Source organism: Myxocyprinus asiaticus, chromosome 19, assembly GCF_019703515.2.
Source record: "Myxocyprinus asiaticus isolate MX2 ecotype Aquarium Trade chromosome 19, UBuf_Myxa_2, whole genome shotgun sequence".
Classification (NCBI taxonomy): Eukaryota; Metazoa; Chordata; class Actinopteri; order Cypriniformes; family Catostomidae; genus Myxocyprinus; species Myxocyprinus asiaticus.
In genome coordinates, this window is record NC_059362.1 from 19,250,906 (window position 1) to 19,278,020 (window position 27,115).

A 27,115-nucleotide genomic window follows, 5' to 3' on the forward strand; every position below is an offset into this window, starting at 1 on the left:
CATGAGCGCATGTCACAGAGATGTACTGAAGCGAACATTTGTAGTTAAAAAGTATATAAGTATTGTTTTGTTTTTAAAAATAATCAATCATTTGGGTTCAGAAGAACTTTATTTGTCGACTGGAGTCGTGTGGATTATTTTGATGCACCCTAAATATGTATTTTGGACAGTCAAAAAATGGAGTACATTCACTTGCATTGTTTAAAGGAGGAGGCCTGAAATGATCCTAATCCTAAAAATCTTAAATTCTGTTTTGATGAAGAAAGAAACTCCGATACATCTTGGATGGCCTGAGGCCCTAGTAAACTATCAACAAATTTTCATTATTGGGTGAACTATTCCTTTAAAGTACATTAAGAAGAGCAAAGTAAAGCAAAGTGCAAACTACTGAATGCCACTTTAAGCACATTTTAGCTTATTTAAATGTACAAATTCCATGTAGCCTATTCTGTCCATATGATGTCATATTACTTAAGTAATTATGAAATGACTTGTCATGTCAGGTACACATTTTAACACAAAATTCACAACATTGTAACCTAAAATTCAAAATACAACCCTCACATCTCAATGTATAAGTGCTTGTACCACATTAAAAGTGCAGTTTATCTGTCTGAATGTGGCACTGTCTGATTTACCTCCGTGCTCGTGAGGAAATGAATATTAACAGTGACAGAAAAATACTTGCTTACATATTCACGTGTTGCACAAAGAAATGGATCGGCTTCTTTCAGCTCGTTGTTGAAACAAATTTTTATTGGTGCATTTCTACTTGCGCTGAATGACAGGACGATAAAGAGTGCCTGCCAAGCGCATGACGTCACTGCCATGGTAACCAGATACATTTCAGCAGATTTGCTGAAAGACTAGAACGAAAGTATCGTCAAATCAACGTGCAACGCATTGAAATTGCTTCCCTTCTCTGCAAATGATACCAAAGACAATGGCAAGAAGGAAAATTAACATATTAAATGTAATTATAAAAAAATCAGTGAGCCTACCAGCTGAAACCATGACATAAATATTTAAATATTCATAAAACTTTTTGTATTTTTAATATTATATTCAACATTCTCAGATAACAATTTTTTCTTCTGCAGTATAGCTGCTAAAGATAATGTACATTGTTTTAAAGGAATTTTAGATATTTATATTGGAAAACAAGCCAAAACAAAAACAAATAAAAAAAACTTGTTGCAGTATTTTGTTGCAGTGTATAATGGGGCGAAGACTACCCTCTCTCGCCTTTCTGTTCACTTCAATCCATCTTTAACTCACAAAAAATTGCTGCGTATTGGCAATTTTCTTCACGATAAGAAATGCATAGTGTCACATATATTATGATTCAATAAGTCACGAGCCATCACTTTATAATCTTGCTACAGCAAACACGCGCGCTCAAGGGACGAGCGTCCCCGCGACAGAGTGTGCATCAGCCGGATGCAGTTTCAATCTGTCCCCCATAGATCGGGACACTCTACGAAGAGAAGAGGCGCTGACCGCACAGAGTTTCGGAGTTTGTAGTTATTTACATGACCTGCTTCCTTATTTGAACTTTAATAAAGCTATAACGCATTAAATATGACTGCATTAAAGATGTAACGCTGGGGTGTTTCCTTTAAAGACGCTCGACATGCAAGTTTTGCTTCAGCGGAGCGGCCGCTCAAGCTCCACTTATTCCACAATGAGAGTGCTTCTGTATTTACTTATTTGGTATTTTTGTATAATTCCCTCATACTTTGCGATCTACATCACCTGAAGCTGTTTGGAAAATTTACAGTGCATCTGGACTGTGAGCTGTGTTTTCTTCCTCTCCTCAGTCAGGCGCGAGCTGCAGTGCTGCTCTCATGCGTCATCATTAGATTTTAAAGTGATCTCATGTTACGTTAAATGAGATCAAACGTCTATTCAACAACAAAAAATTGTCGACGAATTTTTATTGTCCACGTTGCCGATAACTTTGACTAATTGTTTCAGCCCTATCTACCTCTAATATGGACTACTTTCAATAAATTTTTATTGTGGTTTCTGTAATTGTTAGGAGCTTAACGGCATCCACTTTTTAATGTATAGGAAAAGAGCAGCACTGACATACTGCTAAACATCTCCTTTTATGTTTAACAGAAGTCGACATCAGGGCCATTTTTGGGTGAACTATTCCTTTAAGCAGACCTGAATTCCATGACTTTAGCTGTGACCTCGCCATCAATCATAAACAGGAAATGCATATAGATTTATCTGGAAGTACATCCTGTAACGTTAGAGCCACAGGAAACGGCTGGAAGAGGGTTCATAAAAACAGCAGCACCAAGTCCACACATGAGCCAATCAACAGTGTGGCTTGATGATAACAGAAAGACTGAAGACAAAAAGCCCCAAAAGCTCAGAGTCATCATTAGATCCATGTGACTCATTAAAAAAAGAAGGGAAAAAAAAGGTCCAAGGACTGAGAAGAAGGGTCACTGAGGTCTCGGTGACTGAGGAGGAGACACAGAAAGCTAAATATTTTTGTGGAGTGAAACACTATTTTTGTCAAAGTCATTCCTTGGAGACTGTCCTTGTTTCCTGAGCCTTTCCAGTAAGCTGCACCGTCCTGCCCTGCTTCCTGTGCCACTACTGGTATTCCTGCCAGGAATCGATTTTAAGGAGAAGAACTTGGTTGTAAGAGTGCTAGATGAACAGCTCATCTGTTTACATGTGTGTCCTCTTCAATCATACGATAGGAGACAGTAAGAATCATGTTAAAAGTAGAAGTCGACCAATAGTGGATTTTACTGATACCAATAACTAAGGTGGTGGAAAAGGTGGTCGATAACCAATTAATAAGCAGGTAATTTTTAAAATCTATTTACAGAATGATTTATAAACATTTTCTTAGTCTTTCCTTATTATGAAGGGCACAGACACAGAGGCTACAAGAGTCCAAAATAAATAAAATCCCAGATGTAGTTTATTGTTCAACCATAATCCCGATAATAATCCTAAAAAAAATAAAGAAACACACAGGGTACACTTATTTTAAAATGACAGAGACTTGGTCCCATTATAATGCTCTATAATTAAGTATTAACCAATTTATGCTTTTTATAGACTATATATTTACCAGATGAAGGGTTCTGTGTATGTGTGTGTGTATATATATATATATATATATATATATATATATATATATATATATATATATATATACACACACACACACACACACACACACACACACACACACACACACACACACACACATACTTAATCAGATTAGGTTTAATGAGGAATAAGGTTTATGGTATATGTGCTGATGGGGCACGTTTCCATATACAGTGTTTCCCCTAGGATTTTGTTCAGCAGTGGAGCTGTTGTGCGCGCATCCACAAGCCCGCAACGCCGGACCCGTATTAATGCGCGTTGGTCGAGGAATAGCTTAAAACAGGGGTGTTAAACTTAATTTCAGCCTGGGCCACATCAGGGTTTATTTGTGCACTCAAAAGGGCCCATTGAAAATGTTGCACCAGCACCTGCTTTGGTAGCACCCATGCAATTACCAATAATTTGGCATGTTATGTGCATTGAAATGCACATTTGACAGTACAGCATTGATTTTGAGGTTGAGATGCAGATGAAAATTATGATATTAACAAAAGTAACATCTGTGGAAAAAATGAATACCTTATTTTAATAGGGCTAAATGGAAATATACTGACAGTGTGAATAACTTGGGTCTTCTTTGCAGATTCCTTTCATCAGGGTCCTAATGATTAAACTACAGCCATGTCTAGGAATTTCTGAAGGCAAACAAAACAACTTACATTTTCCTACATTCAGAAAGCATTACAAGAGTACAGATTTGGAAAACTGATGGCTTGGTCCATGATTATGAAAATGCTCCATATTTCTTCCATAGTATCCATAGTTTTAACAATGATGTTTGTAATAGTTCATGGGAACCATATGTAAAACCATGCATGGCTCCTCACTACCATGATTAGTAACTATAGTTTCTGTATAAAGAACTATGGCATTTTTGTAATAAAAAAAACAAAACAGTAGTATAAATACATTTAGAAACTTTTACTGCAACAAATACCATAGTTAATACAGTACAGTTAGTGTTACTACAGTAAATTTATGGTAAATTTTTGTAAGCATTGTGATCTGTGAATTGAAAAGCCTTCTAATTTATGTTTTCTCCTGTTTTCTTTGTCAGTGCCATTTAGAATGTGGGGGCTGTTTGTTTTAAACTAGTTTCATCACCGTGACATAAGAGTTTTGCAACAGACAGTTCTATACCGCATTTAAACGGATTTCACAATCCCTGCTGTGAATCTCACTGGTTCACAAGCGCATTTAAAATAGTCTGTTCGGTTGAGACCAGTCCATGAATTACCGCACCTGCTCTGCGCTCATTTATCTATGATTGAGCCATGTTAATATTTGACCCATGTAGCACTGTTTCTTTCCGCTTTTGAAGTGAGCAAAATGTGCTCCAAAACATACAGATGACAGGGGAAGGCTCATTAATATTTATGATGAATGTGCTGAAACTTGTTCAGCGAAACATTGCGATCCCGTCATCCTACGTTTCAGAAATGAGCTAGCAGGCCACTTGAACTGAAGCGATTTTGACCTGTGTGTAATGCGGTGACGTCACTGAGTTTGTGCATGTATTTGTGTGTGTGTGTGTGTGTGTGTATGGTGGGGTCTCTTTCGCAGTGGAAAAAGCGCACAGCTGACTGGGGCTGGCTAGTGTTATGTTGCGTAAAGAATATTAAATGAACCATGTGAAACAGCTGCGCTCATAATTCATTGCATGTCCTCGTTTCAATTTAAAAATAATAAAATATGCATTGAAGTGAAGATAAAAATATGGATGAATATTGTCAATGATGAAAGATTGAGGAACCCAACGGAATAAAAAAAATAAAAAATTAAAAACTTTCGGCATAGATATTTGCCAAGAACCGATATTTCCAAAAAGCCACTATCAGCACCGATTAATCGGTAAAACGGATATATCATTTTACCTCTAGTTAAAAGTGTGCAAAAAAATAAATAAAATAAAATAAAAAATAAAACAATAACTGGGAAATGGGCAGATGAACAAAGGAAGTTTAGGGTAGTTTTCAAATTCTTATTCACATGACCACAGACCAGGCAGATATCTCATCTCCTCTTACTCAAGTTTCTGAATCAAGCAGTGAGATGTCAGGCATTGTTTTGTATTAGTGGAGTTGACTTCCGTTCATCATGAAAGCAGAAGTATTGAATTTAATGCATTTTCCTAAGGAAATGAGTCACAGATACAACATTCATTCAATTACAAAGGAGGTGTAATGACAGCTGAAATGTGTGACACAGCACAATGTTTCTCTCCTAATTAGGAAATATATGAAAATCTGTGTTGACACTTGCTAATTCGTTTTAATGGGATAGTTAAAAAAAAAATTACATTTGTCATAATTTACTCCCCCTAATGTTGTTCCAAACCTGTATGACTTTCTTTCTTCTCCTCAGTCACAAGCAAACCATCCTAATTACAGAGGTGAACTGCTATTGATGACATAGAATTTGCATCTTTGCATGCTTCCGGTCACACTAATTATAGTATAATGGATTTCTCATAGCTGCTTGTATTAAACAAACTGCCTTCTGATATCAGCGAACAGCAAATGCCATTCTGTGCATGAAAAGTGGACAAGTTTTGATGATGCAAACATTTGGAGGGGGATGGGGGTGGCAGTGGCAACAAGCAAAGTTCCGACAAAGTGTGAAAACAGGCTAAAAACACTATGGAAATGTTTTATTATAAAAGCTCCACAACATGGGACAGTGTTTTCCAATGAAATGATAGAACTTCAATCCAATTCCACCATGAACAGGAGCAACAGTAAGAGCAAAGAAGGGAAGTGTAGTAGAGAAACACAGAGGAAGACGGAGTGTATAGAAAAAGAAAGGTGTACTTTGTGTGCAACAAACAGTTCAAGTCTATAACTGCAGGAACACGTAGCACTTTCTGCTGTAAAACAATGATCTGTCTAAAATACCTAGATTTGTGCCGGCCCAAGAATAGCAGTCCAACGCCAGGCCAAGGCCCTGGGGAACTGGCATTGGAGAGAGCAGGGAAAATCAGATGAGAGGAAGGGGGTTAGCTTGTGCTTGTTGATAAGATGCTGGAGGGGGACATGAATACCTCTGATAGTTTGGGGTTTTCCTTGGACACATAAATGCAATCTATTGAATATGATACAGCAAAATGTTCATATGGGTCATGAAAACAAAACTTAATAATACCAAAACAAACCACACAATATGGCAAATCTGCAGTGATACAGAGGTAAAATCCCCGCACTTTGAAGCATGCCAAAAAGGCAACTTGCTTTTTGGACGCAATTCAGGCGAGAAGGGCACTTGACGGTACATGAGCTCTGGGTTTCTTACCTCTCCAAAGGCCCCCCTGCCAATCACTTTGAGCATCTCGAAGTCATCTCTGTGGAGGCGCATTTGCTTCACGGTGGTTGTGAATGGCTTCACTGCAAAGACAGAGAAAATGAGTGTGTTATCTTCTCAAATCAACAAGTAACATCCCTTGATGTGTTTTATTTTTTCCAAAGAGCATCATCGATACTGTCGGTGACCACTAGATCTAACAGAATTTTTGGTAACACCTCCATAACATGGCAGTCTGAAAAAGTGGCCAAACCCCAATAGTTGAGATGCACCAATATTGAAATTCTGGACAATATCGATAAGCTTTTATCTGCCGATTATAGTTATGGTCAAAATATATGATGTATCCCTTGTCTTTCTAAATAAAAAAATTCACTGGGACTCAATATCAGCAGCCATAGCACCCTGTAGCTCTTGAATGGTTGCCCTCTGAAGCCAAGCAGGGTTGAGCCTTGTCAGTACCTGTTGGGAGACCTTCTTGGGAAACCTAAGTTTGCTGCAAGAAGAGGTACTATCGAGGCCAGTAGGGGGTGGTCACCCTGCAGTCTGTGTTGGTCCTAATGCCCCAGTACAGTGATGAGGACACTATACTGTTAAAAAGGCACCGTCCTTCAGATGAGACATTAAATCGAGATCCTGACTCGTTGTCGTCATTAAAAATCCCAAGGCACTTCTCGTAAAAAAGTAGGGGTGTAACCCTGGTGTCCTGGCCAAATTCCTCCATTGGCCCTTATTAATCATGGCCTCCTAATAATGCCCCACCATGAATTGGCTTTAATGATGTCAAACTGTCCTCCCTCCTGGTTTACTAGGCACCGCTGGGGGCCTGGCGAGCACCCAAGACAAAGCTAAACCAGCCTGAAAGCCTCTCCATACGAGGACATATGTAGAGTCTCATGTAGTTACAAAAGGCATTTATCACTCATAAGGGCTCCAAACTCTAAACACACGCCAGGCCAGTCCCTCAGTTATTCACACGGAACCACATGCTCAGAGCTGCATGGAAAGAACATCTGCTTTTAATGAGAAAATCCTTCAAAGTGGCCCAACACCAATTTACTTGCTGTGGTTCCACTGTGATTGTCTTCCCAATGACCACACAAACAAGGCTAGAAACTTAAATGTTTCCCCTGCCATCAATTCTCAGCCTCATACAGTATGCCACAGAAAATGTAATGTACACAGCTGTCTGAAATCGTCCGTTCAGATCTGAATGGCTGGCTACTACATAGCTTTCAAGAATTAGAGTGAATAAGTTTACAGGTAAACCAAAGCTGTGTTTATACTAGACTGCTACAATGAGCACAAAAAAAAATAGTTGCTTGAGAGGTTCATGTCATCAAATCTTTGAGTTTTGCTTTAGGCAGCAAGTAGGCTAATATCCTCAATACCAAAGATACTGTCAAGCAGAACTGTACATTTTATTCCACTTGTTTTGAGGGTTACACACCATTGACTTCAGATTTACCAACCCCTAAACGGCATGTTAAAAAATTATGATCAGATGACTCCTGCTTGTCTAGGTGAGCGGTACCTGGAATGCTGCAAAGCAGACCAGACTTTATACCAATAGTAGGCATAGGTATTCTTGACATTTTTGGTCGATAACGATATACTTTTATGGAAAATGATTCAAAACTTAAGATATAATAATGAATGAGTTAGTTTTTGATTTAAAACAATATTCTAAATCATTCTGAAGCATTGATTCTGAAGAAAACCCCTCTATAACTTAGGCTATTTGTTTTGTATATATAGAAAAAGTAAAACAATGCAAAAGTAACTAATGAAAACAATACTAAAATGATTATAACAATAATTATTTGTAGCGTAACCTCCAATCAGAATGCATACTTCCTATCATGATGCAGCATTTTGCTTAACCACGCAAAAAAAAAAAAAAAAAAAAAATTCTACCGGTTTACACATTCTACCAGTATATCAATTTAACCGGCATATCGCCCAACCTTAGCCGATAATATGCAAGGCTAAGTAGCGAGGCCAAATCTGTAGTAGTCAGAAGATACAGTAAAAACTGCAGCCATATATTAGATGGAGAGATGGATGGAAATTCACAGCTGAGAAGTTCAAACCATGGCAAGTAAATAACATTGATTGCTGTGGCCATGTTCTATGCTCACGCCCAATATCTGGGCCAGAAACCTGTACATTAGTATACACAATTATACAATACTTTTAAAGCACCCCTTGGGTACAAAAAACGGCTTTTCATATTCCAAATTGCATGCTTTGTTTTTCATACATGTAATCTGATAATCCTCTCAGCCCCCTAAATATCACGAGGCATTTCTCCTGGTCCTGTATGTCAATTACAATAAACTCTCATCACTCAAATCCAAAATTATTATGGCTACATCAGAACACCAACTGCAGAACTATGCATGGAAATATGAAAACAAGCTCCTTGAAATGTTCCTGTGGCTAAGAAAATAGGAAGGCATAAGTGAAACTAACAAAAAAAAAAAAAAAAAAAAAGAAAAATCATTCTAGTTTGATAGTTTGAACGCTTGAAGAAGCTGCTTGCCTAACAGTTTGATCAATAGGGTATGTCTTTTGGCAGCTCACAGGAGTCCATGTGGAATGCTGCGAGATGCCTCCTGCCCTTTGAAGGCTTGTGTGGCTTGTAATGTAAGGCCCATTGATGGCTCAGCAAGACAGGTGCAAATAACACTAAAAATGAAAGACTTTAAAAAGAGGTCCTTAAGGTCTTTTTACACCAAACGTGATGCGATTACGAGAGGCGAATCACAGACGAATGGTTCTTTCTCATAGAAAGCTAAACAAATTTTTGCGGTTAGCACATTCACGCCTTTACAATAGGTGGCGCTAATCGACAAGCAATTTTACTACCGGTACGGTATGTGGCTCAACGCACCTTTGAGCTGGTCCACCCAGATCGAAAAAATAAAACGCATCTTTCTACCAGGGCTGGGCGTTATGGGCCAAAAATCATATCTTGGTATTTTTAGGCTGAATGGTGATACACGATATATATCTCCGTATTTTCTACAAAGTGGTCTAAATGTTCAGTTGTAAGTCAAAGCCACATGTGAGATGGTAAATGAAGCTTGCAACACGCTTTGTTTCAGGGCAGAAGACTTTTCGGGCCTCAAAGGCTTCGTGGCCGGGGTTGCAGCAGCAGTATGAAGTTAAACAAGCTGCACGAAGTTTAACACGTTCTTCTTACTGCAGTTTATGTTTAATCCCTAAAAAAAATCCCACAATGCACTTTAAAAACCAGAGAGCATCGCTGCTCACTATGTTCCCTTACCGGAAACGTCCTCGTGTCTTATGAAGTCTCTCAAGTCATTAGATGACGAGCACAAGTGTAAAACTATGAAGTCCACACATTATTTTCTCTTAAAAAGAGATGTTGTTTGTCTTTCATTCATAATTACCATGAAAGTGAAACAATCTTATAAATATTTAAGTTGTTAAAAGAAGGTTTAAAAAACACTCATTTATATTTTATTTCTTTATGCCATTTATCTGTTATAATAGACCTTTTCACAGACTGTGATGATGCGTTTCCACCTTATTTATCAGTGTAAATCCCGAAATTTGTTTATATCATAAAGTTTTAAAATATTGAGTGTACATTTATAACATTATGCTTTGTGTTATATTATGCTGGAATTAGTTTAAAAAATTGAATTACCACAGCTGCGAGGGGGTTTCTATTACAGCTGCTGAGAGAGTGACGGTAAATTTGGCATCTTCTCCCATTTTACTGGTCTTAATCCACCGCTCTTTATTTTTTTCCTCTTCTGGAAAGTCATTCAAACATAATAGTGGAGTTTTTCTTTTGGTCTTGGAGCAAACGGGTAAGTGAAAATAATATTTGCTGTGATCTCCCATTCACTGCTGTCGAAGTTTACCCTGCAAACGTTTACTTCCGCGTGCCAAAACCTGGAGTGTGAAAAAGGTCTATAACATTGTACGTTTTAATATCTTCAACGAAAATGAATGACAGTGTCATGTATACAGTGATGGTGCTGATTAATAACAGCTGCGCTACAATGCGTGAGCTTGTTAATGTGTCGCGGGTGATTGAGTCATAAGTGGCCCAATGTTCAGTGGATCAGTACCCTTACCAGTGCCCGAATTCATGTTCACGATATACTGATTCATGACAAAGGGAGCTAGGGAGCTGATAAGACACAGGGTGAGTTTTCTTCGGCAGTGTGGACCCAGGTTAGCATGCAGATGCAGAGGGAGAGTGGTGGCGGGGTTGCCCAGAGAGTGTGAGAGAGGAGAGATGCAAACACTGGCACACCTTTATGGAAGAAACGGGTTATGTAACAACATCAAACTATATCAATATAAACGGTACTGTCTCATCCTTCATCTCATTTGAAGATATATCGATATATCTTTAAAAGTCAATATTCCACCCAGCCCTACTCTCTACCAGCTGAAGCAGCGATGGCGAGTGTGTTGGTGATTTGCTCAATGAGGAAGAAAATTTTCGAGACACTTCACAAGCTCTTTCAGTTTACCTGCTGGACAACATAACAGTATTATCAAAGCAGCTTTACCAGAAAAAGCTGTAATATCTGTAATGTCTGAGAGTCATAATTGTGGGGTTTGATAAAAAAAAATAAAATAAAAAAAAAGTAGTAAATATTTGTATTTAGTGAGCAAGCTGGCGATCTCACCCAACAAAACCCATCTTCAGTCTGAACCATTATTAGATACTTTAATACTGCTACTGACAGACAAGGCTGTTAATTACTATTAAATAGCACAGCAATAATGATTTTGTTTTTGGTATTCAAAGGCACACAGATAGCACGATAAGTAACAGCAATATTATTAACATTTTTTGTTTAATTTTTTTCCCGTTTTCTCCCAATTTGGAATGCCCAATTTCCAATGTGCTTTTAAGTCCTCGTGGTCATGTAGTGATTCGCCTCAATCTGGGTGGTGGAGGACGAATCCCAGCTGCCTCCGCATCTGAGACCATCAACCCACGCATCTTATCACGTGGCTTGTTGATACGCGTTGCCACGAAGATACAGCGCGTGTGGAGGCTTCATGCCATCCACCGTGGCATCCACGCTCCAAAGCGCCCCACCGAGAACGAACCACATTATAGCGACCACAAGGAGGTTACCCCATGTGACTCTACCCTCCCTAGCAACTGGGCCAAATTGGTTGCTTAGGAGACCTGGCTGGAGTCACTCAGCACGCCCTGGGATTCAAACTAGCGAGCTAGCGAGCTCCAGGGGTGGTAGCCAGCGTCTCTGAGTTACCCAGGCCCCCACAATAGTATTAATATTTGGTGAAGTGTCCCCAAAGTTGTTCATTAAAAAAGTGATACAAAGGCAAATATGCACGATATATATTATATTAAAGATATGAGAACTCACATAAGATCAAATTCATTGCTGCAAAGCAGCAATATGGAAAAAATTCCACAATCCACGTGAGATAAGATAATTTTTAAAGGGGATGCAAGGCAGTGATGTAGCAATATCATTTACATGTTAAAGAGCCCATATTATGCTCATTTGCAGGTTCATAATTTTATTTTGGGCGTCTAATAGAATAGGTTTACATGCTTTAATGTTCAAAAAACACATTATTTTTCTCATACTGTACACTGCTGCAGCACCTCTTTTCACCCTCTGTCTGAAACACTCTGTTTCTTTAATGCCCCCCTTTCCGAAAAGCCCAGTCTGCTCTGATTGGTCAGCTGGCCCAGTCTGTTGTGATTGGTCAACTGCATAGAGCATGTGTTGGAAATGTAACGCCCCGTACCATAACCAAAGTAGCGCTTAGGTGGGCATTATGCAAATGTGTTACATAGTGACATAGCCAAGTCAAGGAAGGAACGGCTGGACTGCAAACCAGGCGTTTCAGGCAGTTCAGGAGCAGTGTTTTCTGTGGGAGAGAGTTACTACATTTGGCATGGACTTTGTGCTTTGTAACTTTGCAGACCTTTTACATCCACAAACAGCTATATTGCACACTAAAGGAAAGGTAAATCCCAAAAAGCATAATAGGGCCTCTTTAAGAGAACCCAGATGAGAAAACATGTTTCAGTTTTTAAGGTATTTGATGCATATGAAATACACATCCTCACTGCTGGTTCAGGGTTTCTTTCCCAAGTTACTTCACAGTTACATGTTGGTGGTCAAAACAGCTTTCTGTGCTTTAGTGCCACCTGTTGCTCTGGCTTGGTAACTGCAACAGCTTCTGACACATGATCGAAAGCTTATTTATTATTGGTCAGGTCATTTGTTCGCCAGGCGAAGAAAAAAAATACACACCATAAAAAAAAGGTTTGCTTTGTTACCCCACAATTCGGTGTGAATGTTCACTCCAGGTGAGACTGGCTCGTTAGGAATCTATTGTTTCGATTCAAAATGTTGACTGCGCCGAGAAATCGCGCCGAACACTCACGTTTAGTGTGCAAAGTCCTTTAGACTGGCCAATACTACTATGTCCCATGGCCAGTAGAGTCAGTAGTGGAATTTGATGTAGATCAGCCTAAACTGATTAAGTTGAGGCAGGTGGTAAAAAAATCCAGCGCAACTTCAAAACCAGGCTCGAATGGGATCCAATACAAGCTGTATAAGTGCCCCATGGTCCTTAAAATGTTGTGGAGACAGTTGAGGGTTGCCTGGAAGAAGCAGTGCATACCTGTGGAGTGGCTAAGGGCAGTGGCCATCTTCATACCCAAACAGCAGGGATCCACCAACATTAGTCAGTTTAGGAGCATTGCTCTACTGAACGTGGAGGGAAAGCTTTTCTTTTCGGTGGTAGCGAGGAGGATGTCTGACTACCTCCTGAAGAATGGACACATAGACACAAGCTGCCAGAAGGCAGGCGTACCAGGTTTTTCTGGGTGCGTGGAACTTGGGTCAGTAATATGGGAGCAGATCCAGTCTGCCAAGAGATAAGAAAGACATCCACGTAGGCTGGTCTTGGCAAATGCCTATGGATCAGTTCCACACCAGCTTGTTAGCCATGAACTGGAGTTTTTCCATGTACCAGAGTCGGTACATAGGAGCTTGGTAGACAGCTACTATGCAGACCTGAAGATGTGTCATGCAACACAGGACTACACAAAGTGATGGCAGCAACTGGAAAAAGGAATAGCGATGGGATGATCAATCTCTCCCATCATGTTCACGGCTGCGTTCAAGATCATCCTAATTTGTGCAAGACAAATGGTCCGAGGAATCCGTGCACAATCTGGGGTGAGATTGCCAGCTCTGCGCAGTTATATGGATGATGTCACAAGCATCCTCCAGACTGCTGCATGTACAAACCGGCTCTTGAAAAGGTTGGAAGAGCTATTGGCATGGGCCAGAATGAAGATTAAGCCAACAAAATCATATAGTCTTTCTATTAGAAAGGGGGTGAGGGACAATCAGATTTTGTTTGAGGTGGAAAAAATCCTGGTTGTGGCAGAGCAGCCTATTCGAAGTTTAGGGAGGAAATACACAGCAGATCTTTCAGACAAACATGGCAGAGTTGGTCCTGAAGCAACTGAAAGAGGGCCCGGATAAGATAGACAATTGTCATTTCACAGGCAAATTCAAGGTTTGGCGTTACCAATTTACACTCTACCATCACCTGATGTGGCCGCTAAAAATGTGTGGGATTTCTGCAGCGTCAGTGGCAAGGATGGACACCAAGGCCAACAGTTATATCAGTAAGTGGCTAAGCCTGCCAACATTGTCTCTCAGATGTAGCATTGTTTGGAAGAAATGCTTTACAACTGCCTCTAAAATCACTCACTCTGGGCTACAAGCAGGAAAAGACCAGGCTTGTTTTGGAGCTTTCAAGACTGAAGCATCAAGAGGTTGTTGGAAGAACACAGACAGGAAGAACAGGCCTTGGATGGCGGGTGGCTCCAAACTGTGGTCAGCAGCCTCCCGAAAACAGAAGAAAGCAATGGTAGTTACGGAAGTAACTAGGATGGAATAGGGAGGGTATAAGGTTAGGGCAGTCAGCCAGCATCAGCAAGGGTGCTGGACCGTATTGGAGGGGACATCTGATCTGAGTGTTAGGATGGGCCGACCTGTGGAAGGTACCCCAGGCCAGGATAAGTTTTCTAATAAGATCCACCTATGATACCCTACCAAGCCCTGGGAATAGGGAACCTGGGTGATATGTGGTGAGGGCTTGTGCTGAGGTAGTATGCCATACAGAACCGGTGGCACAGAGTTACCAAGAGATACGCTGCCAGTGCGGCACTGAGTACGCATCTCGGATGTTTGGATGAGAAGGCAAGGACAAGAGGCATTGGAGGGGATCCGTTGTCCAGCTGCGGGGGGTGGCAGGGAGATGTCCCTGACCACTGCCCCACCACCAGGAGATGTTCTGGAATTAATGGGGCGAAACACTGAAGAAAGGTGGCTCCCACCTGATGACCCTACAGCTGGGCTGAAGGCACTGGTGGAGGTGCAGCAGGCAACAATACCCGGCAGGTTATTGCAGCTACCTGTGTCTATTCAACACAAGCATAAGATAGTGGTAATCCAACAGGGTCCATGTAATACTGTGTATAAAGCTGCAAGCTGAATAGAGCTTTCGCCAAAATGGTTCACTCTGTCACGCTGAATCACTTACTGCACCCAGAAGATTGTTGCTGTAACCATGCACACTCAATTAGACATGACATTGGAGCCCTGTGTGCAAAGCCTGGACTGTAATGGATGAAGCAGTGAACATCAAACTCTAGCAAACCTGTCTCTGTGCTACAAACACTATAACACCACTCACTGTGACTGCTACATCTCTCATAAATACCTTCTCCCAAATTATCTTATGATGTCTTCATGGAGGACATGCTTGCCCCACTCTAGCTTTATGAGTTTAAAATAGACTGCTTTATCCCATGTGTCAGTCAGAACCAAGCATCTTCAATCAATATGACACAATGAAATATTTAACAATGATGATGGGTTACAGCAAAACTCACTAACGGAAAATAAAAATAATCTGGCCTATTTTATGGCTGGGCTGCTTTGGGTACAGGTTTAAATCAGTTTCTTTTAGATTAGCATTTTTTTAATGCAGTTCCAATATTAAGGTGTTTTTGAGTGTTGTGCTTAATTGTTTCAATGTTGAAATACTTAATCCCCCTTAACATGCAAAAACAATTATAAACAAGGAAACCATGCTTTATGTTTGTGCATTCCAACCAGCCCGACACAGCAACTATGGCTAAACTAATGGTGTAAGTTTGGGGCGGGTCTGTATGTTTGTGCGAACAAACGCTAACATGGGGTGTGTTTAGGAAAAAAATATTGTTTAAAAACAATTATTTCTGCAATTCCATTTGGTAACACTAGTGGCACAAAACTGCGACAGGACACTGATCGGAACTGGGTTGATTTATTACGTCAATCAGAGGAGGCAAACCACTTTGTTGGGGCTATGCCGCATGCAGGTTAAGAAAATATTACATAAATTTGGTACTGTTTTATAATAATAATAATAATAATAATAACAATAATAATAATAATAATTATTATTATTATAATTCATTGTTTTTGTTTGTTAATATATATTTCCATCATTTCTTAACGTATTATTGGGTTCCAAAAGATAACGATGAAAAGTGGGCTGAGACCCTTTTACAAAGTCGACAAAAACAGGTAGACAGTGAACAGATGCAATGTGAATATGATGTGAATGTTTTTCCCCCTCTATGTTTTACTGCATTTGTTATGAAAGTAATCTTGTTCTTTTTAAGAGGACTTTAGGTGTAAACACCCTTTCTTGAACAGTACAGCAGTAGAGCATGTATGTTCATGACTTAATTTTGGTCAAAAGGAAACACTAAGTTTTTCTTTAACTGTTAATAATCATAAATTACAGTTCAAATCACAATAATTTCCTAAATAAACAGCAATTCAATTTTTTGTCCAAATTGTTCAGCCCTAGTCTGGATAACACAGCCCACACTGTTCTGCTACACACACCAGGTCACAATACAGGGCTAGAGGGGCCACACAATGATCAGGGGACAAATTGTTTTTTATTATCCAACCAATAGTTGAAGCAGTCATGACAGGGCTCAATGCTAAGCATTTTTTCTATTGGCCCAGTCAGGCCAGTGGTTCAGATTTTTACTAGCCCTGCCAAAAAATGTTTTTTTTTACTGGCTCCAAAGCAAAAATGAAAATAGCTGTTTTTAACCATCATGGCTTTAAAAAAATGTGTCTGAAGCTAAATATTTATATACATTACATTTTTAAAACAATTTCCCCAAAAAATTGTATCACATTTATAATTTGCAAGATATGAATTATGCCTTATGTAAACCCTTATAAGCACTTTACAGATATAAATTCATAAATGCATCATATTAACCTCAAACATCCTGCCATTTACATATGTGTTTTAAGTGAAGAGTTCTGTTGAGCAAATTATGGGTTTTCTGTCACCCGTTTAGTCATGCTGTCAACTTTTGGGCCATGTGTAGTGTTTTCACAATCAAAGATTTATTGACCGAGTTAAAGATATGATTTTTTGCTTAATGTAATAAACATATGAATCCTAAGAGAGAAGACCATGCTACTAAATCGACTGTGATGTGTGATATACAGTAGGTAGATCTTAGGTCTAATCTATGAATTAAGAACGTGGATATAAACATGAACTTAGACAACCCAAGCAAGACCAACACTGACTGATACACAAAGCACAGAAAGATAATACCTGTACAGTCCAGAAATTAGAAATGTAACAGGTGTGTTACGAGGATTATATGAAGTAGGCTAGACTGTTTTAAATGAAGAGCTCTGAAAATAATAATAGCCACAGTGATTTATCTTCTTTTCATATCAAACAACATTTACATGTCAAATTAATGTTTACGTTTTGAAACATGCCTAATTAAATGTTTAATTGCATTTTGGATACTGAGCAGCTCCGATTTTTAGCCATGTGCATAACTGGGGTTTAAAATGTTTTTTTTTTTAATTACGTTTCATTCAGTGCTTCATCTCTGCGAAATAATGAGAGAAATACGTTTTTTTTTCTTTTACTGTGGGTACAATACTTGCACTCTGCCCATTTACCGAAATTCATGAAGTGGTTTCTTGTTCCCTGCAACTTTCTACACATTGGTAATTGATGTTGCTAAGACACTTGGGGAAGACCGAGGACAGTTCTAGGAAAGCGCGCCCTGTGTCCGCACGTTGTTAAGTGCTCGCGTGACTGTGCCTTGGAGCATCTAGCATACAGGGTTGTGAGGTTTACTTTTGAAATGTATTCCACTACAGAATACATGCTGTAAAATGTAATTTGTAACATATTCCGTTAGATTACTCAAGGTCAGTAACATATTCTAAATACTTTGGATTACTTCTTCAGCACTGGTAGATTTTTTCACTTGTTTTGACTATAAAAACTCTGCCAGTACAGTAAGATAAAATACACATGTTAAAAATACATTCTCTGAAAAACCTAAATATCTTATGCAGTGTTGTTTCTAAAACAAGATCAGTCAAATTGATCTTGTTTTAAGGATTCTGTACAGGAAAACAAAAAAAAAAAATTATCAAGAATATGATTTTTGCCCTAATATCAAAGGTCGTACTAGAAAAAAGAAATTATGATCTAACATGAATTTTCTTGATAAAAAAATATGATCGTGCCTAGTAACGTGCATGTAAAATGGCTAGAAATATAATTTTTGCTTAGCGTAAAGCTGACAATTTTTCTTGTGCTCCAAACTTACTTCAAACGTATTTCTCTGTCTGCTCGTATGAATGTAAAACATCATAAGAAAGTGTTTCACCGCTGTTCAAATGCACTTTGGATCACATCATTTATATGTATAAATGTTTTCCATCTGAAAGGACAAAATATTAAATGAAACAAATGACAATAAAATGCAAAGTAATCTGTTCAGTAATCAAAATACTTTTTGAATGTAACTGTATTCTAATTACCAATGATTTAAATTGTAACTGTACTGGAATACAGTTACTTGTATTTTAAATACATAATCCCGTTACATGTATTCCGTTACTCCCCAACCCTGCTATTGTGCGTCTTTGCAAGCTAGATATTATCGTGCTTGCGCGTCTCCGAGTGCTCGGTTAGAAGGCTTTGTTTGCTCTGTGTAATTTTTGTGCTCTCTCGCTTGTTGTCTGCTTGCATTAACATCAGAAATGCAGCACTGACAAGTGAAAGTTCTAGCAACTGGCCTGAATCTCTCTCACACTGGCCCCAGGGCCATCGGGCTGTCCTTACTGTCGAGCCCTGCATGACAAATGCTATTATGTTAAAGGAATGTTTCAGGATCAATAAAAGTTCAGCTAAATCGACAGCATTTGTGGCATAATGTTGATTACCACAAAAATGTATTTAAACTAAAAAAGTTTTTTCTTTAAAAAAGCAAACATCTGGGTTCCAGTGAGGCAGTTACAATGCAAGTGAATGGGGGCCCATTTCTTTATGTTAAAGTACTCACTTTTTATAAGAATAACCACAAGACATAAAGGATATGTGTGTAAACATTTCAGTGTGATAAAATCAATTATAAAACATTTCTTTGAAAAGTTATAGCCAAATTTACAACTTCGTTACCATGACGATGTAATGTCAACAAACCCCAAAATGACTAAAAATTTCGATTTAAACAGTTTTACTGCTCAAATAATACACAAGTTTTAACAGAAGAATTAATGTAAGTGCTTTTATAAAACAATAAGCTTCACATTTCTGTGTTTTAACCCTCCAAAAACTGGACATGTTCACTTTCTTTGAAGGGCCTCACTGTAACCTAGATTTTTGCTTTTTTAAAGAAAAGGAGGGACGAGTCAAAATAAATTTTTGTGGTAATCAACATTATGCCACAAATGCTGACGATTGAGCTTAACTTGTATTGAACCCGGAATATTCCTTCAACTCCAAATATGGGTAGCACCATTCAGAAGAACAGAGAGCATGTTGCTTAAAATAAATTGTGTTCTTAGATGTATGAGATATTTGTATCTCTATGAAAACAAATTTGCATCTGTTGATGCTCTAGAAAGGTCTTTGATATTTCTTCTTTTTTGATTGTTATGCCGCTTATCTCCTTTGGAATGAACGTTACTTATAACCTTTATTTAAATGATGGTTGTCAAGTTTTTTTTCAAAACATCATGCAATTTGATAATTTTAAATTATATAATTAAACATTTGGCATCTGGAAAGTTTTGATGCTTGTGGATGTTCCTTTTGTAGTTGACTGACCTGCACAATACCTCAACGCCTTCAAATACTTAAATGTTCTTAGTGTTTTGCTGTATAAACTGGTTACAGAGACAAAATGGAAATTGCATTGTGAAGTGAAATGGTTTCAGTTTTTATTTATTTTTTATTACACATGGTAAAGGGTTTGTGTCATTTAAAAGATTTTTAACATACAGACATTGCTTATTGTGCCAGGCACCTGAAAATAGTGGACTTTCTGACCATGTTCAGCTCTGGAGCTCAAAGTGCTAATCTAGATGCTGATTCTACCTAGTAATACATCTTTTATTTATTTATTGGCTCTGTGCACATCTTAACAAGTGTGCCATAGAATAGCATACTAAAAAAAAAACAATTATATGGCTAATGTATGTCAGGGCTCAACATTAAGCATTATCATGTGCTTGTCCTCCAGACAAGTAAATTGGTCATTCACTTGTCTGAGTAAAAAAATTACTTGTCCAGAGAGAAAAAAGGACATTTAAGTTACACGCTCAAGTAACATGTCAAAGTTTATTTTGTACATTTTTATAAAATTATGACCGATGCCCAACCTAATAGTGTACTTATGCAATCAACTCCATTCTCTGCGACAGAAATGTAAACTGCACTGGGTAGGGGAGGAGGCTGTTGTCATATGGTAATTATTTTATGTTACGTATGGTAGTCAAATAAAGGAAAGCCTCCATCGCCATCATTAATAGCAGTGGTGCTTACACTTCTCATGGAATGAGATCTTTTTCATCATGTTATTGCAGCAAGATCTACCATGTACAATAAAGACTATACATTATCACAATACCAACATTTCAGAAGTCTGTAATGAAATTTGACAATTCTCAATACCAGCTTCAAAACAACAACAAATAATAACACTAATTTGTTAATTATGGAAGAATGTTTTCAGGTTCTTGAGTAATTATGCAAGACTAGTAAACAGTCAGTAATAAAATAACAATACAAGTTTTTAACAGCAGTATCAAGTATTCAAGGAAACATTCAGAATGAAATGCAACATAAAACTACTACTGGTCTTTACTGTATGATTATAATACATTAATACTTTTTAAAGCTACTAAAGTTACCCAGTAAAGAGCAGTGAGTGTTTTCTTGTAATGGTTGTTTGATTATTATGACACACTAGACAGCAGCAGGTCTATTAGCTTACATTTAGGGGGCTTTCACACTGGGCACGTTTGCTGCGGTCCGATTCCGAGTGCGATTGTTCCCGGTGCCCCCCGCAGCGTTGGTCTGGTTTCACACACACTTGATTCTATCGAACCCCGGTCCATTTGCGTCATCACAAACACGCATGGAGAACAAACGCGACTCATCATACTTTTTGTTTTTTTGTTATTTTGGTGCCATTATGCACAGCAGAGTGAACGACAGCTGCGTATATGTGCACTTCATGGTGTAACTCATCAGATGTCCAGGGGAAGGCGGCTTGCTGCTGCTCGCAAACGGCGTTTTTTGAGGAGACAGCTAATTGCAAGGAATTCATTTGCAACTTTGTTTACACTGCACGCTTACGCTCGTGTCCAAGGTGAAGTTATTGCCACCGTCATCTCCTATTATACCCTATATTTATAACCTATAATAGTATTTATAAGATAGACAGACAGACAAACAGTATTTATAGTGTTAATTGTACTTGTATGTCATTGTGGTGTCATTACTTTTTTGGGACTTTCAGGAATGAAAAACATGCGCAGGTTATGTTACTTCCTGAAGGAGTGTGCACCCGAGTCCGAGTTGCTTTCACATTCACGCAAATCACGCTACAGTTCCATTGCAACCGAGCTCAGACCACCTCCTACAGGTAGTCTCGGGTTCGGTACCACGGTGCGCTCCCCGGTCCGCACGACGGCTTTCACATTACCAATTTTTCATGCGAACCGTGCTCTGTTTCGAACTAAACTGCCAGTGTGAAAGCACACTTATACTTACAATTCCGACATTTGAATACAAATCTGCTTTTTTCTCCGCTGTTTACGTTCACTTTAGACATCACTCTCTGTGTTTACATGAATACCTCACTAAGACGGGCATTTTGGCGGAATGTATTTGACCGTTCAGTTGTGCATTAGTGCGAGCATTATCACACTCACACGTGCATGTTCAGCACACACACATATGCTGCCTGTCAATCAAACACGGCGCAGCTGTTACTAGATCACTAGCGAATTATAAAATGACGTGCTCTGGATTACTTTCAGCAGCAGAATAAGAATATTAACTTTCTAATAAGTGACACAGGCCTAGGCTATCTCAAATATAGCCAGTTATTTATTTATTTTTTGTTATTGACGTTTTAATCAGTCTGTTTGTTCGGTCAGGCAAGTAAAATTCTCTTTCACTTGCCCCTTCAAAAATTCACTTGTCCTGGATAAGCGGACACAAGGTAATGTCGAGCCCTGTATGCAAATGTAAATTATTAAAAAAAATAATCCAGTTTTATCAGCAGGCGGATAAAACTGACTAGCAATTTAAACCAATGTATCAGTCTAAGGTGTATATGCATAATACATTTCTTGGAAATCCAGTCCAGTGAACAACTGCACTGCTGGCCATCCAGTTTCCTGCTGTGGATAAAACTTTCCAATGAGAGGCAAGCATATTCACAGAGAGATTGCAGAGAGGAGTCAGGGAGCAGACAGCAGAAAACGGAGGCTGCTATCATCATACCATGAGGCATACTGTAAGTCCCCAGACAGAGTGTCTCATGGGATTTTGAACACAGGCCTTCCAAACTACATCACCACACCATAGTGTACATACATGCTAGTAGTAGAGCCATACTTACTCAACTCTAATTAAAAACAAACAAGGTCAAATACTTCAAATGCAAGACTAGCAGGCCGTTCAGACCGAACCCATTCTTGCACTACACAAAGCTAGACGCAATGCAACAAATAAAACAGAACGCAGTTGTCTCGACTGGAGACATGCTTTTAAAAGTTGAAGGCCTTTTAACTTAACCTGCCGTCTTAAAATGTGGCGCTCGTGTGAGATGCTGGGGAAAAAAAGTTAGACACGTTATGTATATCTCTTACACATGTTTACATTGAAAAACAATTGAAAGACTGCAGACGGATGTGTCCGGTGTAAACAGCCCCTAAGTCCGTGCCGACACTCAGGTCCAAGTTTTAGAATTATAACCTAATCTAAGGGGACACCTTAAAAATTCAAACTAGACTTATAACAAATAAAGCCCAGAACTGAGCAAATCAGTTATCTTCCTGAGCAATTCCACGACTTCATTAATCTTGATCAACTGGATTGAATGAGGGACATTTACCATAATTCCGTCAATGTGTGAAAAGCCACTTAGCCAAGGACCTGCCTGAATTTCAAAGACTTTCCCCTAATCATGCTCTGGCAACAGAAAGATAGCAACAGTGGTACCAGGGTAAATTTCACTGAGCAAGTCCAAAGGTTTCCATTGTATAAAACAGCTGCATTACAGCTCCATTTGAACTCATACTAGATAATCTCAATTAAAAATAAAAATACAACATTACCTGCAGTATTAAGAGCATTAAATAAGCCATTGGTCAAAAGGGTGATCACTACAAACTTGTGAAATCAGGCCTTATATATGTGGGAGACACACAGATGAGCCTTTAATCTAAAAAGATGACATACAGAACAGTGTTAATATCCTCTAGATATGGAGATTCTGCAAATTGTAAGGACTCTACCACTGGTCACATTGACATCAATCACCATTAGCTGACTAATGAGCTTTGTCAAAGCTACAGAAAAGCAAGTAGTGTATACTTTAATGAGAACCCCACTATCAGGCTAAACAGTTCTTGTTTCAGAACCGTGCAATTTCATACCAATCCAGGCAAATAGTTTCGGTTTCTTTTTCCACTGTTGTGCTGTGAAATCAAAATTAGAATGGACTGACTGGAAAATTACAATTGGGAGTCGCCACATCACTAAAGCCGTTCCACCAGCACGGTTCTCTGTCCTGAGTACAGTTAGCTAACTGTGCTAATAAATCTAAGCCGGGAAAGGTCTGTAATCGTTCCATACCAAACCACCTTCGGTGGATGCTACTGGAACCATTACTCACCGTGCTCAGAACCGTTTGGCCCAATGGTGGAAAACAGCATTGTTCATGTCATACCACAAAGTATGAACCGAAAGATAGATCTTGATCATGAGGATTTAACCTAGACTTTACTCCTACGTTGTTAGGCTTCCATAGAGTCTGGCCTTGCTTAGCAAGTGGGGTGCTCCAGGACATCTGTTTTTGACGGCACTATTTCTTCAGAGGTCTAGAAGACTAGGGTTTTAAGGAGGATCTGGAGTTTGGTCAGGCCAACAGACAATTTAAAATTGACAATATGATGCTGAATAGTAGCCCCATACATGGGGCTGATGCAAAATACCTAGGGGTGTAATGGTTTACCGTGGCACAATACATTGCAGTTAAAAAAAACTATGCAAATCATGGAGATGGGACTTTGTTTTTTTTTTAATTAAATTATTTTAAAGTCTGTTCTATCCAATACGTGTGACGCCCTAAGCATACATAAAGTGGGCATACAAATGGACAATTGCACAGAAGGAGCTCTAAAATACGATTGCACACTAGCAGCCACAGGTGTAAAAATACCCATATATTTTTAACAGTAGGGCATTAAAAATCTTAGCCGGGGCAAAAAACAAGGAAGACCAATACGTGATGACAAAACTACCAAGACAAACTCAGGTCCTGTCAATATCATGAAGAGTGCCCAATTGATGTGCTCAATCAGTGAGCAAGGCTCCCCCACAAATTGGCTTATTAAATATTGATAAGGAAGTCATCCTGTGAAACATCCAGAGGCTGAAGAAGCAGGGATGTGGGGGGTGGTTTGGCTGGTTGCAGGAGGTAAAAACATAAGTGCTTCGCCAAGGGTTAATCCATTATCCTGCACCAGCTGCCATGCACTCCCAGCCCCCACCAAACCAGCCATTTACTGGCAGCTTCCAGCTGAGTAGGCTCATTGCCAGGCAGACCTGTGGTGGGCACGTGGCTGGATCCTTACTCTAGCTCAGCTAGTTTTGATGTAGGCATGATCTTTCCCATGTATAGTACACAGGTAGAATGCCAGAGAGGGTAAAACAGTGGTCCTTACATGGACTTGCAGACTGCAATCTGAATTGCTGAATTGGGATTTCATGACTACTAATTTTTCTAAGTCGACACATCAATGTTTTCCTTATGTAAATGACTCAAAATTTACAGTGCAGCATCGGTGCTCTTTGCAGTTGCTGGCAAGTCCAACGCTGTGTTAACGGAGAGTGTGCTGATAGATGGAAAGTATGTGCAGGCAACCCATAAAATCCTTACTGCTGAGATTTTTTCAAGACTCCTGGACAATCAGATAACTTTTCTCATTTACCGTTGGAGAGAGAGGTCAGCGAGTCAAGTATGAGAGGGTTTACAGTAGGTGTGTCTTTCAGGTCTAGATCTTCTAGACGTGCCTTGTAGAAGCCTTTTGCCAAGGCTGTCTGTCAATCTCTACTAACTCTACTATTAACCTACATCTTCCTGTAATTGTAGAAACAAAAAGTGACAAAGGTTGATATCAACAAATAAACCTATCTATGACTGGAACACATGAAATAGCTCATCCAAATCACATCTTGTGCTAAAGCAGAGTCTTCCTAGTAAGTCAGTCCACTGTCAGCCAAATTTGCAACGTGCCCAAGAAGCTATTTCCAGTCATGAAAGTACAGCTCTTATCTACTTGAATGGGGAAAGACCAAAATCTCCAAAATTGTTGGTCAATATTCCGATCAAAGAACATTTCAAATCAGCAGTAAACTCTGACAGCACTGGTATCATAAATTGTGCTTCTTTACCTCAGATTACAGTAAAAAACAATTTTCCCTGCTTGTATAGCTGATGCGCATGTCCATTCTCGAGTTGATTGACAGGCTATGTCTGTATCTAAAAGGTGATGCCAGGACTATCTTTCTACATCCGTTGTCCGTTGGATGTTCCAATTTCTCCCATTCATTTTAATAGAAGTGGCCAATCTCTGCTAAATAGTCTCTGGCTAATGTAAAAAAAAATTGCATTTTCAGGAAGACATGGTGTTTATTAAAGCAAACTGAAAAAGTTATGATGGTTCCACCACATCTAATTGTAATTTGATACAAAACCTTAAATACATCTAATACTTTCATTTACATCAGTCAAACATTTTCCCCAGTAAAGCCAAGTGTAATCTTCCTTGTATGATAACGTGTTTTATGCGGATACAATAAAATACTGTTTACCATCCACACTAGATTTTACATTTTGAAATGGTTCAGCTATTTAACACTGCTTACTCAAGCACAGATTTGTGCACAAACCAAATTAACAACTTCCTGTTATATCCTGTTCTATAACTTCTCCTTTTGTGGGTTAAAATAAGCTAATATGACACTGAGAAAAGCACAAGATAATCACATTATTACCAACATCCTTCCTCGGTCTAGCTGCTAGACCCACATATACATCTACAAAAGTAACTTGTCAAGATGTGTTGATTGAACTTAAAAGGAACAAAGATTTATGAAAAGTTGTGAATGAGAGTTGTATCAACAAAATAAGGCAATATGGTCCTTAAATTATAAAGTTACATGAATAAAAGATAAAAATCATCATTATTACAAATCACCCCTTTAACAATTGTAGAATGGTTATTATTAGACTATTATTATTCATCAGGAAAAAAAAATTGACAATGGCTGCTTTTATTAAGATGCAATTTTGTTACAAGGCCATTAATTTTAGCACTACTGAAAGTTAAAATAACATTTACACTTAAATAAGATTACAGCATTTATTGTCAAAACTGATACAGATGTATCAATGGACAAAATTCTTATATGGACATTACACAAGAACTTGGCTTGTGTTCCACAATAATGAAGATGTAGAAGACAGGAATAGCAGCAAATTGTCACCCACCACAAATGGACTGATGGTAACAGTCACCACCGGTATGAATGGGCCAGTGACTTTCCAAACAGACAATGCAGCATGTCTCAGGGATGGAGCCTCCGTGTCATTCATTTCCTAATCTTGCGTATCTCTTCAGCTGTTGAGCCAGACATTTACGCAAGCTACATCCATCAAGCAGTGCCTCTTGAAATTCCCTGAAGTTGTTATGTGCAGGCAATGATGCTTGCAAGCTGCAATTTCCCTTTTCAAACTGGCAAAACTGGACACAACTGATCAAATTTCTTCCACTGATCTTTCAGTGAAAATGAGCCGATATGCAAACCTCAGAAGCAACAGCATCTGATTTCAAGGTTTATAAAGAATCACAGTTGTTACTGAGTTGAAACTTGAGCATGATGGCATGTTGACCATATTTAATATTTTGAAGTCAAGTTTTCAATGAACCAGATTTAGTTCTTCCAAAATGCAAAACGTGTTTAGAAT

The 27,115-nt window shown here is 38.8% G+C and overlaps 1 protein-coding gene across 4 annotated transcripts in view; it reads right to left on the reverse strand.

Annotated features, from left to right (window-relative positions):
- Positions 1–27,115, reverse strand: part of cdc42bpb (CDC42 binding protein kinase beta (DMPK-like)) — a 121,942-nt gene that overhangs the window by 78,500 nt on the left and 16,327 nt on the right. For all 4 annotated transcript variants that reach the window (XM_051645080.1, XM_051645078.1, XM_051645079.1 and 1 more), the window contains exon 2: positions 6,433–6,524. In XM_051645080.1, the coding sequence (XP_051501040.1) occupies positions 6,433–6,524 (92 nt within the window). The remainder of the gene's footprint in view (positions 1–6,432; positions 6,525–27,115) is intronic.